We start from the raw sequence: 16,087 nt of genomic DNA on the forward strand, positions 1-16,087 counted from the left end.
TGTATCTCTAGGTAACTGTTGTACTCAAATCTTATGGATTAAACAATAACCAAAAGACTATGGAATATCAATGCATAACGTACCAATATATTATGACAATACAAATGCAATCAACATTTCAAAAAAACCTGTACAACATTCTAGGACTAAGCATATTGAGATTAGACATCACTTTGTTAGAGATCATATAGTGAAAGGTTACATTAAAATTGAGTTTGTAAATACTTTGCATCAATTAGCAGACATCTTCACCAAACGCTTAAATGAGGATAGATTTTGTGAGATTAGAAGAAATTTAGGGATGATTAATATGCAGGAGTTGTAGAAAATTTTTTAATTTTTACACATAAAACAGGAATAGTATACTGGGTGAAGAAAATGGGCAGATAATACCGCCAAGCTGAAAAATAAAATGAGATGAGCCTATCGAGGAGACAAAATAAATTTGCCTTATGGAAATGTCATTACTTCCCTGGTTCAGAAAAAGGGAATATGGAGCTCAAGGTATCAAATAGATTTAGTAAAAAGCAAGGACCAAGCTATTTACCTTGGGAGTCTGCTTAAAATGGGGTATAAGCTTGATAAAGAGAATATGTTAAAACCCCCAAGGCCACTTCTGGAAAAGAGTCTTCTCTCCCTGCTCAACCAGAAATAGCTCCCTCACAGTTCTTTAATGAAATACTTTTCAACCTACTTATGAGGATTGATGGAAAACTGATTGACCAAGTAGTAAGAATGCAAAAAATTGAAAAGAAATTGGCAGAACTGGAAAAGGTATTGAAGGAAAAAAAGAAAAATGCCTTATGAACCTGCAGCTGTTGATACCTCTACAACTCCAAGTCTTGCAAAAGGATAAGGTGCTGAAGGTTCTGCTTTCCAAGCCAAGGTCATGAACCTAAAGTAGATCAATCAAGGAAAACCCCTTCACCTAAACCACAAAAGGAATCTGAATCAAAATAAGGAACTGAGGTGCTTGGCTCACTAGATTAAAATCCTCCGTCTCTTCCAAAACCTCAGAAAGAGCAGCCTTCTCCTCTTCATTCTGAGGAAGTATCAATCATGGACATTTTCCATCAGATGGTCAAGGAAGAGCAGGTAGAAAAGGAAGCAGTTAAAGCACAAGCATAGAAGTCTGCATCCACTGAACTAGCTTCCACAACAGAAGAGCAATAGGGTAAAGGAAAAGAAAAAGCTGCTGCAACTCCACAAGCCAAATCAAAACCACTTAGCAAAGGAAAGAAAACAATGGCCACCAAGACCAAATTCCTCAAAAGAAGAAAATCCTCCAGAATAGCTGAAAAAGTTAGACCATCAGTCATTTCTTCTCCTCAGGATCCTCTTAAAATTTTTGATAAATCATCCCCTGAACCCTCACCATAGAAATCACCTCTAAAACCACCTCTTAAACCCCTTCATGTGCGATATTTTACTGATGAATCCTCTCCCTCATCCTCTTTAGAAGATGCTTAATTATCCTTAAGATTTGATGATGACAAAAAAAGGGAGAATTAAGGTACTATTAGGGTACAGAGTCTAAAGAATAACTAGGGGTAATTAAGGGTAATTTAGGAATATTGACTACTATTTTTATTTTCTTGTTGTTTTTGCCTTAACAGTTGAACAATTAAATTTGACTTTACTAATAGATGTTTTTGAATGTTGATAAACATTGCTGGTTATGTTTTTGGATGTTGACAAGTTGATGGCTGAATATTTAAATTTGTTATTAAAGTTTCTGCCATTGAGTTTTTGATTCTGCTTTGGTGCTGATATTGGGCTGTCATGCTGATGATTGATCTCTAATATGATAATGTGAATGGAAAATGGCTGAGGATGTATATGAATGCTAATTATATTATATCTATTGAATAATTAATGACATAAATAAAATCTGATAACAATACACTATTGATTGACACTTTCGAAATATTGATGAAAATCTGTCAATAGTTACCTACTGTCTGCATAAATATATTCTGAATGTAGAATGTCATTGTCTGTATGACATGAATAAAAATTTGCTAAAATAAATAAGTAAAATAAGCACACACTAAGGGGGAGCACTCACTTAGGGGGAGAAATCCTCATTTTCTGTGCAGAACTAAAAAAATTAAATGGACACTCTGCTATTAATCAATGAATGTTTTGTCATCATCAAAAAGAGAGAGATTATTGGCTCCATTAGTTTTTTATGATAATAAAACATTCTCATTCATTTGTGTCTAATATTTCTACTTGAGTGTGCAGAACAAGAATTGTATGCCAATGTTAAATAAATAATTCCATAGGACATATCAAAAAGGTGTATGAATCAGAAGCCATAACTAATTAACAAAACAGAAGCTCCTTAGTTGGATAAGGAAGGGTTAGTCAATTAAGATTCAAATCAGAAATTGGCAAGCTCAAGAGTATTGACAAACAGAAAAGACTTAGTCGACCAAGAAATGGGTTAGTCGACTAAGAGTCTACTGTCAGAAATCTGGACTTCAAGACAGAACCAACTTAATCGACCAAGAAGTAAGTTAGTCGACTAAGTGCTCACTGTCAGAAACTGGAAACAGAAAACAGAGACAACTTAGTCGACTAAGACATATGTTAGTCGACTAAGAGCATTCTGCCAGAAAATTTGAATTATGCACTAGAAGACAATTTAACGACCAGAACTGTAATAAAATTGTTTTCAATGGTCAAAAACTACCTAACACCTATCAGAGCTGATTTTTCAAGTAATTAAGAGGCTTTCAACGGCTGAAAATGCAATTAAGGCTTCCAAATCCAACAAAAGCTCAAAAACTAGCAAATACTCTCTACTCATTTACTGCACTCAACTCCTATCTTTGTAATTGTGATCTGCACTTCACTTTATACCACTTAGATCAACCTTGTGATTATAGGTACACTTTTATCACTTCTCTCCTTGTATTCTTAGAGTGAGCAAGTCACTCTAAGGGATTGATTCAAGCTAGAATTGTTTGATTGAGTATATGTTCTAACTTAGCCTTGAAAAGTTAAGTGTTGGGTTTTAGTTGATCTCAGTAAAAACTATTGTGAAAGGTTTTGGCTGAGCCTGGTAAAAGTCATGATAAAAACTTGGTGAAAGCTTGGTGAAAGCTTGTGAATTTCACCATTCATAGTGGATTTGTTTGAAAAATCCTTGATTGAACAATCAAGGTAGTGGATGTAGGTCTAAGACTGAACCACTCTAAATTCTGGTGTGTTGTCTATTCTGTTTTTATTTCATTTTCTTTCCTTCTTTTATCTTTTCATTTGTTCCCACTTAGAGCCAATTTTAGAAAGAGCCAAATTGTGCTATTCACCCCCCTCTAGCACATTTACTTGGGACCAACAGAATGAAGCATCTAGCTCTTAACTGCCACTTTGTATGCCAACATGTTCAAAATAGACAACTTAAGGTCTTTTACATTCCAACAAATGATCATTTTGCAGATGGACTCACCAAGCCTCTGGTTAAGCAAAGGTTTTTCCACTTACGGTCCAAGATTGGTGTCACCAATGGCTCCACCATGTTGCGGGGGCATATAAAAGACAACAAAAGGAAAGACAAGAAGTAACAGCACAACATTAACTCACCATATTTTCTAGCATCAATGCAAATCACAAAATTAATGACTTTAAGCATGAAATCTGCCAAAATCTGTCAAACATGAATTTGCCTTCATGAAATCTGCCTCACCATAATTCTCTGCAACCGTTATATAGAAATTGATAATCACAAATTTGTATAAATAGATATGTATAACATTGTAAAGATTTAAGCTTCATAATACAAATACCTTTCCTTCTAGGTTGTTAGTGAAAAAGGGATTTTCAGCTTGGGAGGGGTGTATTTACCCAACTTATTTTCTAGACTTTCCCTCTTTTATGAAAATAGTGATGAAATCAGAATTTCAAATTTGAGAGAATAAAAATAAAAAATTTAATATTTAAAAAGATGAAATTATAAAATTTTTAAAAAATGAAGAATAAATTTATAAATATTTAAAACAAAGCCAAGAAAAAGTTATAAACTTTTGAAACTTTGTAGGGGCGGGTCCCTGCTAGCTCCCCCTCCCTCCACCTCTGAATGGGAAGGTCACCAATATCTTTATGTTGGGAAAGCAATCTTCCCATCAAAGTACCATACCAAAAGTGGTATGATCATTACATCCAATTAAATTCTCTGCAAAGTGCTTAACTTCCTGATACCGAACGGGACCTTAGGTCATTTGTACCTTGCAATGGTGGATTGGTTTTGGTTGACGGACCATTTGGGTTGTGAGAGATGAGAGGCCAGAGAGAGAGGGAGAGAAAAAGAAACAAAGCGAAGAAGAAAGAAAAAGAGAAAATAGTTAATTAGTAGATTAGGTAAAAAAAATGTTTTGATGCTTTTTTATTTTTTTAATTTGTTGTATTTATTCAACTCTTTCGTTTTTTTTGTTTTATTAAAAAATTTTAAAATTAAATTATTGTTGTTAGAAATAGAGTAAACGAAAGATTTCGGTAATTGGTAAGTTAGTTGAAAAAAGCTTTGATTATTTTTCGGAGATAATAAATCATAAAAAATAAAATCAGTAATTGATTAAAGAAAAATTTCGTTAGTAATAGAATAATGAACAAATTAAAAAGAATATATCAACAATAATATCACTAATATGAGTAAGAAAAAAAATAAAAATATGTAATTAATGTTAGTTACTTATATATAACTGTTGTGAATGATTTTAAATCCTAATTTATTTTATGTTATATTACAAATATAATATGCATATATATATATAAGTATTTATTTTAATTTATAAAATAAAATATGAATATTTTTTAAAATAAATGAAAAGTTTATCAATTGCACTTACAAGTACGTTTATGATAGAAAATTTGTAGTTTAATGAATTTTTTTTTGTTATATTTTTTTGTGAGTTTGTAGTTGCTTGTTGCTTGCATCAATTTTGTTTTGTTCTATTGAATAGGATAGAAAGAATAAGGCGTCTAGCATGACTAGGGATTCTTTGAAGAGAGATTTCCTCTTGTTTGCCTTTTCATAACTGCCTGATGTAACTGCTATATTTATATATTTGCGTTCTTCTCTTCCCACAGATGCGGATCGACGTTAGGAGAAAAGGGGACTATGTTTCTAAATTTAGACCAAATTGAGCATCATAAAGTTATTTTATATTGCCCCCAATATTAATTTGTTAACATTTGATTAATTTCTTTTATGATACTACTTTCATACATAATAATAATATTAATAGCCATTTTGCCTTGGCTCCCCAACCTAATCGATTCTGACTTCTCCCATCTCTGTTGTCTACCGGTCTCTTTATCACCGCCACCCTTCATTCAGTACTGGACTTTTCCTTCATGTGCTCTTTATAAAGCAAAGGAATACTCAACTTTTCCTTTTCACTTTCTGTATAACTATGTACGTGCTCCTCTTTAATACACGGGCCTCCTTTTAATTGCTTTATTTATTTTGTGGTGGTCGGAGACACAGTTTATTTTCTCTCATTAAATTGGGGTGGTAAAATTTTTAAAGGACAAAAATTAAAAAAAAAAATTCAAGAGTACTATTATCTTGTTATAGTTAGTAATTAGGTTTGATGTTATTGTTTAATGTTATCGTTTTCATGTGTTAAAAAAGTGTGTGATTACAATTAAATTATACATTAATTAGATAATCGACAAAATGATAAATATATAGTGATTGGTTTAAACTTTAAAAGTGGTGGGGGAAAAGCATATGTTTTACTATCTTTTCATTTGATTGTTGTTTTGGTTGATTATTTAGTTTTCGGAAGTAAAAGTAAAAAAGTAATGACTATATTTTAAACAAAAATAAAAAAGAAATGATAATTACATATGTTAGCTCAATAAGTTAATATTAATTTATCATTTATATAAATGAATCAGATAGTAAATATGTAAATTAATTTGCGAAATAGACTATTTATTTATTACAAAAATAAAATGCAGTTACATCAGTTAGTTGTAGGATTGATAGACTGTAATCTATTTATAGCCGCAAAGGGCCGTCTTTTCCTGCGAATCTGTACACGTCCACACGTTGATTAGTGAATGACACTTGCCAACTCCTAGCCATAAGAAAAAAGGACAAATGCTTTTAAAACAAATAAATAAGATCAGCATCTACTACTACTACTACTTTTCCTCCTCAATCCCCTCAAAAAATTTTCCCCACCTCATGTTCTTTTTCATGATCGAATTCAAGTCCCCAACCTCACCATCTTAATGCTTGCTACCTAACTCAGTCCCTTTTGATCTATAAGTATTCCTTTTCATGTTCACAAGCTTGGACAACAAAAAGCCTATACATTTTGCAGATTAAAGGAAAAAGAAAACAATGGAAAACTACAAGAATGCTTCCAAACACATAGCGGTACTGGCTTTCCCCTTCGGCACCCATGCAGCCCCTCTTCTCAGCATTATCCGTCAGCTATCGGCAGCTGTCCCGGGGACCATGTTTTCCTTCCTTAGCACGGAAAAAGCGAACAGCTCAACGTTTCCGAAAGATGGGAAACTTGACAATGTTAGGCCCTTTAACGTCTGGGATGGATTGCCGGAGGGCTATAGCTTTAAGGGCAATCCTCATGAGCCCGTGGAATATTTCATAAAGGCGTTACCGGGGAACTTTAGGAAGGCGATAGATGCACTTGTGGCTGAAACAGGGAAGCGTATTGATTGTCTGATAACAGATGCATTTTATTGGTTTGGGGGTGATATTGCAGATGAATTGAATGTCCCTTGGGTGGCGCTTTGGACAGCTGGCCCTCGGGCACTCTTGGTTCATGTCCAGACCGATATTATTCGCCAGCATGTAGGGATCAACGGTAAGGATATTTAATTTCTCTTTTAGTGTATGCTTAAGAGTATGGTTAAAGTGATTTATTTAAACTGAATCAAGCTATACCTACCATGCTTAATTTGTTCACTTTTACATTTTTGCACCTCTCCAATTTAAGTTGTTCAAATTCATGTGGTTAACAAAAAATTACTTCCTCTTCTCTAGGATCACAAGGACTGTTTTATAGGCTACTTGACAATTAGCTAGCTTTTCTTTCGGATCTCTTTGACTTTATTTTCCCACTTTACCCATGAAAGAGAAGTTGTAAATAAGCACCGACTAATTTGTCCTACATTTATTGTCCCATATAATTATGCTCTAAGAGACACAATGATATAGCTTGTTATAAATAAAATATTAAGGACAGTTATTTTATGTGTCTACCAAATATAGTGTCGAAGATTAAATATAGTATCTTCTTCATTAGCATTTTTATAGAAATTTGCTTCATACAACCTCAAATTCCAGTTAATTTCAACGAGTGCATAAATTTTGCACAATTAGTCTATGACTTTTTTTAAATGTTTTATTTCTATCTGTAACTTATAACATTTTGATTTCTTTTTACTTGTAATTTCTTAAATTTGTTTTAATTCTCTCCATTTTTTAAAACGTTACTAAAATATGAATGGAATTTGTCAAATATCTGATTATCAAAGCACCACATGTCAAATTTCATCCACGTTCTAATGCTCTATTTTTTGGATGGACGGTTTTAAATAAATTCAAAATTTTACAAATATAAAAATCGAGTTTTTTTTTTTTGGATTGCGAGTGAAAATAAAACATTACTAAAATTATGAGTTAATGATACAATTTATTCTGATTTCGATAGCCTCTAGGTGGAGTTAATGTAGAATTGAAAAGTAAATTAAGTTTCGTGGAATATGCCTTTGGGATGCGGCGTGCTTTTAGTTTATTGGTAGAGGGGCCTAATAAAATAGTGGTTTGTGTGTCACAAGTTCAACTACAAATAGTTGAACCATCACTTGCTGTAAAAGGTTTTAAGCTATCACGAAGTGATTCAATTTTTATAATCACATTTAATATGCTTTGGCAAGTTAGATTGATGGTTAAATACTTATGCACATTAACCCTTATCTAGAAGAAATATACAAGCTAAAATCAATTTAAATAGTTTTAAACACAAGAATCGGTGGATGAGAAATTTGAGTAAAGAATTAATGGGCATGGTGAATTTACCAAAGCTTATTCTTGAGATTTTTTTCCTTTGATATCCATGTAGTCCTCTACGTATTTTCCCTGAGATTTTGAAGAATTTTATCGTAAGATAAAATCTAGTTTTCCTTTTAACTTAATTTTATCATGATGTACTTTATTTTCAATGTACGTTGTTATCATCGCAGCTCCTGAAGACAAAGCACTTGATTTTCTTCAAGATTTTTCTGCTTTACGTGCTGCTGACTTACCCGATGGAATAATCTCCGGAAGCTTCGATGCTCCAATTCCAGCATTGTTGCACAAAATGGGACTGGCGCTGTCACGCGCTACTGCAATTACCGCAAATTCATACGAAGACTTGGACAATACAGTCGTGAACATGCTCAAATCAAGTTTCAAAAAGTTTCTCAACGTTGGTCCCTTCAATCTGGTATCAGTTCCCCCGATGGATGACACACATGGCTGCTTGGATTGGTTGAACAAGCATGAGCCAGCATCAGTTGTATACATCAGCTTTGGAAGCGTCATAAGCCCACCACCCCACGAGCTAGCAGTGTTATCTGAAGCCTTGGAGGAAAGTGATTTGCCATACCTTTGGTCTTTCAGGGGAAATCCTGAGCAGCAATTGCCACGAGGATTCCTGGAAAGAACGAGCTCGAAAGGGAAGATAGTTCCATGGGCTCCCCAGCTGAAACTTCTACAACATCCGTCAGTTGGGGTTTTTGTAACTCACGGAGGATGGAATTCAGTATTGGAAAGTATCATTGGAGGTGTGCCTATGATTTTCAGACCATTTTTTGGAGATCAAAGACTGAATACTCGGACTGTTGAAGCTGTATGGGGATTTGGTTTGGGGTTAGAGGGTGGAACTTTCACAAAAGACGGAAGTATTAAAGCACTCAAGTTCATATTGTCGACAGAAGAAGGGAAGAGAATGAGAGAGAAAATTGGAGTCCAGAAAGAGCTTGCTTTCAAGGCAGTTCAGCCGAATGGTAGCTCTATTGAAAATTTCAAAACACTGGTAAAAATTGTCACTACGACTTCTCGCGCCGAATGGCAGCACTCAATTAATTAAGTGCTAGAATAAGAATAATCTCTAGAGTCTGTCACTCGTCAAACATGAACATGATGCTGTTGGGTTCTATTTGTGATTATTTATTTCTTTGAGGTGGAGTTTGATATATATCTTATCAATTTTATTTTCTTTCTTATGTTTTCTTGATTTTTTCGTTTTATTATATATGTATAAAATGAAACATACGTTTGGGTCTAAATACTATTTGTTAAGACGTGAGAAAATTTTGAAAAAATAGCAGACATGGGCAAGTAGGTTGAAGCATGAGATTTGTGGTTCAAGCAACTTGTCTTAATTCTAAATTTTTGAGAGAAAAAACTGACAGTGCCAAAATATTGAAAAAACAAAACGAATTTGAAATTTTTGCTTTTTGGTTCCGTTCTTTTTCTTTAATTAAAAAAAAAGCCTTCTTTTTTTTTTTTTACAAAAACATGATGATAATAAAAACAGAAAAAAAGATTTACACGTTTAGGTAGATCACATCATCTTGTCTCCTTCACGACGTTATGAATTGAGAAAAATTTATATATGAAATGAAAATTTATATATCACAATAACCATTTTACAAGTACATGTATTACATTAAATCTTTTCTTAAGTACAAAGTTGAATAAGATTTATCCCTTTTACAGCTAGTAAAAAGTCATTCACATCAATAATAAAAAGATGGGTAATATACTCCCACACTTTTAAATTTTAATCGAAATTTTAAACGGATTCATTAGTTTTTTAAATTAACACTCCATCCTAAAAAATATCTTCTACTAGACACATAAGTCCACTTGTTAGTCCACCATTAGTGTTTCTATGAGTTTGATGATGTGACAATATTAAAATGATAATTTCACCCTTTATTAATTTTAAAAGTTACTACTATATAATTTTTATTAATTTAAAAAAATAGGAGAGCATCAGCCATTGGTGCTCCCTTTTTTTTTCAAAACAAATATAATAATAATTTTTTAAATTAATAAAGAAAAAAAGGCATTTTAGTCCTTCCATAATTTTTGTTAATAGTGTTTATACTTTTTGGAGCGAAGTGTCTATTTCAAAAACTAATGGATTTGTTTGAAATTTCAATTAAAACTTAAAAGTGTGGGGGTATTTTACCCTAAAATGATAATACTTTCATTTTTTTATTTTTTACAAGATTTACAAAATATATTAGTATATTGAACATTAAATTTTTAATACTTAATAAATATGATATTGCTCAATGGTTTTTAATGTCAAAAAGTAAAACAAACTATAGAAATAAAATTGAATTGTAAAAGAGTAAGAGTATTAACATTTCCAAAATGTTAGAAGACATAATCTTGAAAATCTAAAAAAGAAAAATAGACCAAAAAAATGTTGAAGTAATAGTTTTATGGAATAATGGAATGCTCTCATCATCATCATCATTCATGTCAATTTAATTTGTTATACGGCTCACTTTGTTGAAAAAACAACCTTACATGAACATATAAATTTGTTATAGTTTGAGCAGAATTCAGTGGCTGCACGTTTACACTTACTATGAAGACAATGAAATCACACTAGACGAACCATGTAAAATTTCAATTTCTTACAAAGCAAATAAGCAAACATGGATATTTGTACCTTATTGCTCTCATGGTGTGCTTATAGGGGAGTAAATCGGTCTGGAACTCTTCACATGAACACGTCTTGGTGGACAAGTTTACGACTTTGTCCTTGCTCCCACTAATAACTTGGAACTTTACTCAATCAATTGCTTATGTAAAAAAGTGACATGCTTCATTGAACTGTGTGTTCAACAAATCGGTAGCCCAAGGGCTAAAAGGCGTGGTCAAATTCAGGGCCTTTTTGTGTTGGTAATGGAACCAGCATTGGAACATGCCTCTAATGCACTCCATCAATACTGTGATTGGCATTTTTCTTGCCTGCCTCAAACACAAGTTAATACATTCCATAATGTTGGATATCATGAGTTTGTAGCACCTTACCGGTGACCGTGAACGTGCCCATCTCTTAAGGTGTAATTTCACAAGGTGGTCGTAAACATCCTTACAAAGCTGTTTCAGCTGATTCATATGTCTGTTGAAATTGGTGACCCCGTAACAGTTGGTTGCGAGGGTGAAAATCGTTGTAACATCTTCGTGTTTGAAATTGTCTTTTACGTTTTTTCCCAAATGGTAATCGCATAAACCGTGGTGTGCGTCGTGGCACACTTTCTCAATTGTTTTCTTAATGCCAAAATGCTAATCAGAAATGAATATTGCATTTTCAAGACAACCAATCGCATGACGCAATTGGGTAAGAAATCATGACCACGACTCTTTGTCCTCAACGTGGCTAATGCCAAATGTAACCAAATATATTTACTTATTGGCATCTTTACAAACAACAACAAACAGAATATCCATAAATCTACCTTTCAGATGTGTGGCATTATTACCAATTACAAGCCACATTGCAGCCTTGAATCTTCGAATACATGCCCCATAAGCCTAAAAACAATATTTGAATTGTTATTCCTGATTGATAGCCACAACTATGACTGTATCGAGATTTTCACATTCCAACATATGAAAATATGAGGGTATGAGTTGGAATGACTCCTCTAGGGACTAAAAACAATACTATTCACATACTCCTTCGCTTGATAAGCCTTACCATACAAGCATTGCAATCCCCACTTGTGATTCATCTCTTCCATTATTTTCTTAAGTCTCAATGGTGTTACATTATTTCCTTGCAACTTGAGGGACATAAACTCACCAATTAACCTCATGCTCGTTGTTCAGTACCCACCTTGCAAACCATCAACAATACACGTGTATACCTTATGAAACATGCAAACTTGCCAATAATCTCCTTCAAGTAACTTTGTTGCACGCACAGCGAACTTGCATGCCTTGTCTTTACAAGCAATCTCAAAATGAGCATGACATGACTTTTAAACTCTAATCTTGGAATGCTCTTTTAGTGCCATTATATTCAAAGCTCATTTCAATTCGGCCTTGGATGGAAACACTTTTTTGCAATATAAGTGGTCATCGCTTGATCTAGACTCCTCGATGGCAACGTTTTGAAAGGAGATCATATCTGTACCTAGAATAATCCATTGATGAGATGCCCTTACATTTACCCTTTCCTAATCATTGTGATCGAGTGAACGAATCCCGTTGTCACTAGCGATGGCATTGTCGTAAATAGAGTCATTGTAGTGAACATTTTCTAAGACAATAGTTGTGGCATGGTCATCACACTGAACATCTTCTAAGACAACAGTTGTAGCATGTTCTGTACTGTCATCCGCATGATTGCAATTCAAAATGTCATTATTGTCACCCCTATCCTCCTTTGAACAATCATCATGCCGCTAATGTAATCGTCATCATTCCAATCAGCAATGTCATCCTCTACATAGTCATCATCCATCTGATCAGATGCATCATCATCACTCACGACCGTCACAATATCTTTTGCAAATGGCAATGGACCCAATGCATTCTCAAGCGACGATTGCATTTGTTGGCAAGAACGAAGCTTTTGGTTCGATGCACATATCATAATTGTGCAAACAACATTTGCAGACACCTTATGTGTGTACCGGACTGCTCAAACTCATGTGCATATGTCAATGGTGATTGCCATTGTTGTTAGTTAGGGACTACATGGTGTGGTATGTTTGAAGTATAAATCTGATTTAGGTAATTACTATGTTGGAAAGCACCATCATGTGGCATAACATTTGCATTTCATTCTTTAATTGTCACAAACACTACAATTACCCTCTCATCTCACAGAATGCTTGCTAAATCTTCATCGTCCCTGATAACTTTGTATGAAACCCTTGTGACATGACTGAACAATGTATGTAGGTCGATTTCATGATTTTGTGAGTTTACCCCAACAATATCTTCAACTAGCTTTATTAAGCCTGAACGATAAATCAATCTTAACACCTTTCACTCGTGTCTCACCACTCTTGTAAGTGTCATCGACCCCATGACCATCGTACGTAATCTTAAGCTTAACATTTGACATGCTATTGAAATTTAATAGAAAATAAGTATCACAATTGATCAATTTATCAAAACAAACATATGTAATCATAAGCTTCAATCAATTTGTCAAGCAATACCTAATAAACCAGTCACGTAATACCTAACAAATCAATTACTTAATGCCTAACAAACCATTCATGCAATGCCTAAAAATCAGTCCCGTAACCCCTATAACCTAGTCACGTAATGCCTAAAAATCAACCCTTATAATGTCTCGAAACGCCTACATCTCACAATGCCTAAAAACCAATCACGCAATGCTTACAACCCAATCATGTAATGCTTAAAATCCAATCTCACAATGCCTTAATCACGCAATGCCTACAAACTAGTCATGCAATGCCTACAATCCAATCACACAATCTCTTAAAACTAGTTTCACAATGCCTACAAACTAGTGACGCAATGCTTAAAAACCTTTCTCCTATGCTTAGAAACCAATGACTCAGTGCTTAAAAACCAGTAATGCAACCTAATAACTAATTGATTTGCCTACCAAAGCCAAGTTTAAGTTGCCAAAGTCATACAAATTTTTAATTTACAGATATGTCTAATCAATTTCAACCTGTCAACTTGGGGATTCTATTCTATGAATATAAATCTCTAAACACATATCTGGATGTCATCTCTACTTTTTGGGATGGCGAGATAAATAATACTTGGCAAGAGACAGAAAAGGGGATGGCGAGAGAGAGCTAGGAGAAAAAGTTGGATGGCGAGATAAACAATAATTTTAGAATTTTTTTCGAGATGATGAGATAGAGAAAATCAGGACCATTTAACTTGGAGTTTGTTTGAAATTGTTTAAAGGATATTGTTGTCAAGTCATGCCAAAAATTGGGTAAAAATAGTAAAAATTATTATAAGGGTCATTTTTTAATTAGACTTATGAGAAATGTTATTTTTCACAATTGCCTCAATTTGGTTACTACACATGGAAAGCTTGAAAAACAAACTGAAAAGTTGACATTTTTCGCATGTTCTACGGGAAACCAACAATGAAGTTGATACCTTAGCAAAACTGGGAGTGCATTACTAGAAATATTTCCATGACCAACAAAGATCCCAAGACCAGTAAAAATTCTTGTGTCACTGTGTTACTTTTTGGAATGAAAGGCTGAAGTATAAATTGAAGGGTTGGAGTCAAAGGTAGAGGGGAAAGGGGGCTAGTGGGGGCCTTCGTGCCCCCAACAATTTTAAAAATTTTATACTTACCTTTATTTTTATTTAAAAATTTTCCATTTCACCCTTACAAAAATTTTAAAATTTTTTTAACATATTTTTATTTTTTAAAAAATTTTATAATTTACCCCCATAATAATTTTTTATTTGGTGAGATGCCCCACAACAATTAGTCAACAACTAATTTTAATAAACTTAGGACTAAAAATAAAATCTATTGCAATAGAATTATACCCAAACTCTACTTCCCAAAACCTCGCAACCATCACCTCTTGCTCTATTTTCTTCTTACCAAAAATAGAAACAAAAAGTTAGCTTTTTTTCTTACACTTTTTTGTTTGAGCACTCTCTGTGCATAAAACCTCTAGTCAATAACTTAAATTTCATGCCATGATCATTGATAAGTTTGGTTTATTTACTGCTATTTTATTTTTTAATATTTTCAACTTTAAACTTTTTTTTTATTTAATAGTTTCTATTTTGTGATTTTGATTTAGGGTTTACCATCTTAGTCATTTTTTGTTGAAAACAACAAAATAAGGATTTGATTAAGCACCTAAAGTTAATTATTACTTATTTATTTAGGGATTGCTTGATTGTTTTCCTACAAATTATTTTTTTTTTTTTTTGCTCAGATTCTTGTAAACAATTAAATTTTTTATTAGAGGATTGCTTCCTCATTGAATTGTTTATTGATATTGTGTCTAATTTTTGTGATTAATTTTAGGAAATTGCTTCCCATTGAATTGTTTATTGATAGAACTTAATATTTTTTAGGGTATTGCTTCCTATTAAGATTTTTATTATTATATTTCTTAATTTTTGTTTGTTGTTAAATTTTATCTAGGAATTGGGATTATTGTCATTATTAAATTATTTATAATTATAGTAGTTAATTATCTTAAGTAAATTATTAAGATTGATTCCTTTGAATAATTTAAAAAATTTTTGAATTATAAAAATATTTTGTTGTGAAGAGAATTGAATCTTATTTCAAGGAAAGGAGTTTTTTACAAAATGTTGACATTCCTGAGTCTTCGTCTCTCCAAACATGAAATTCTGACTCCGTCACTAATTGGAGTGGGACAATTAATAGTATTAGAACGGCTAGTTGGAATCTTATAAACAGAGATGGTGGCAGTGGACTGTTTTCATCTTAAATTTAAAAAAGAGTTCTTCAGCTTGAATTGAGAAACATGGAGGCTATCCACATTCGGACATAGCTGAACAACATACATGTGCCCAATTTTTTGGAGATAGAGATCCGTATGTTCGTAGTAGGATTGGTGGACCTCGCCAAGTCCAGCACAATTTAGCTTTAATGGGGTTATTTTTCTTTCCGCATGTACTAATAAGCCTATAAGCTTTTTTTAGCTCATTGCATGTGGCAATAATAAGAACATACCTTTTAAAAAAAATAGCTACTTTTAATAGTTCAATAATAAATAAAATTATATTACTATTTTAATAATAAATATTAATATTAATATAATAAAAATACTTTTATTATTATTTTAATAATAAATATTACTATTTACTCTTAAGAATAAACATTAATAATAAATATTGCTGTTTTTAAATATCTTGACAATAAATTTTTTCATGTTTTAAAAATATAATTTTTAATAATTGTAATAATATTTTAGTTATTATTTCATAATTCTATGTTGATATGAATGAAAATTTTTCAAAAAATAACCAAATAATAGAAAATATTTTCTGCAGGATCATCCAAATAACAAAAAACATCAA

General features: G+C 32.8%; 1 protein-coding gene across 1 annotated transcript; it reads left to right on the forward strand.

Annotated features, from left to right (window-relative positions):
• The first annotated feature begins 6,156 nt into the window (after positions 1–6,156).
• On the forward strand, positions 6,157–9,248 carry LOC18589209 (flavonoid 3-O-glucosyltransferase-like). The gene is made up of 2 exons (XM_018126602.2): positions 6,157–6,848; positions 8,230–9,248. The coding sequence occupies exons 1-2, from the start codon at positions 6,362–6,364 to the stop codon at positions 9,117–9,119; spliced, it is 1,377 nt and encodes a 458-aa protein (XP_017982091.2). The 5' UTR covers positions 6,157–6,361; the 3' UTR covers positions 9,120–9,248.
• Positions 9,249–16,087: the final 6,839 nt, after the last annotated feature.

Source organism: Theobroma cacao, chromosome 9, assembly GCF_053813885.1.
Source record: "Theobroma cacao isolate CCN51 chromosome 9, ASM5381388v1, whole genome shotgun sequence".
Taxonomy (NCBI): domain Eukaryota; kingdom Viridiplantae; phylum Streptophyta; class Magnoliopsida; order Malvales; family Malvaceae; genus Theobroma; species Theobroma cacao.

Excerpts from the sequence above, each read along its gene's own strand:
- LOC18589209 (XM_018126602.2), top strand. The coding sequence starts at position 6,362 with ATGGAAAACTACAAGAATGCTTCCAAACACATAGCGGTACTGGCTTTC. Across the intron at positions 6,849-8,229 it reads CCAGCATGTAGGGATCAACG|CTCCTGAAGACAAAGCACTT; the intron begins GTAAGGATATTT and ends TTATCATCGCAG.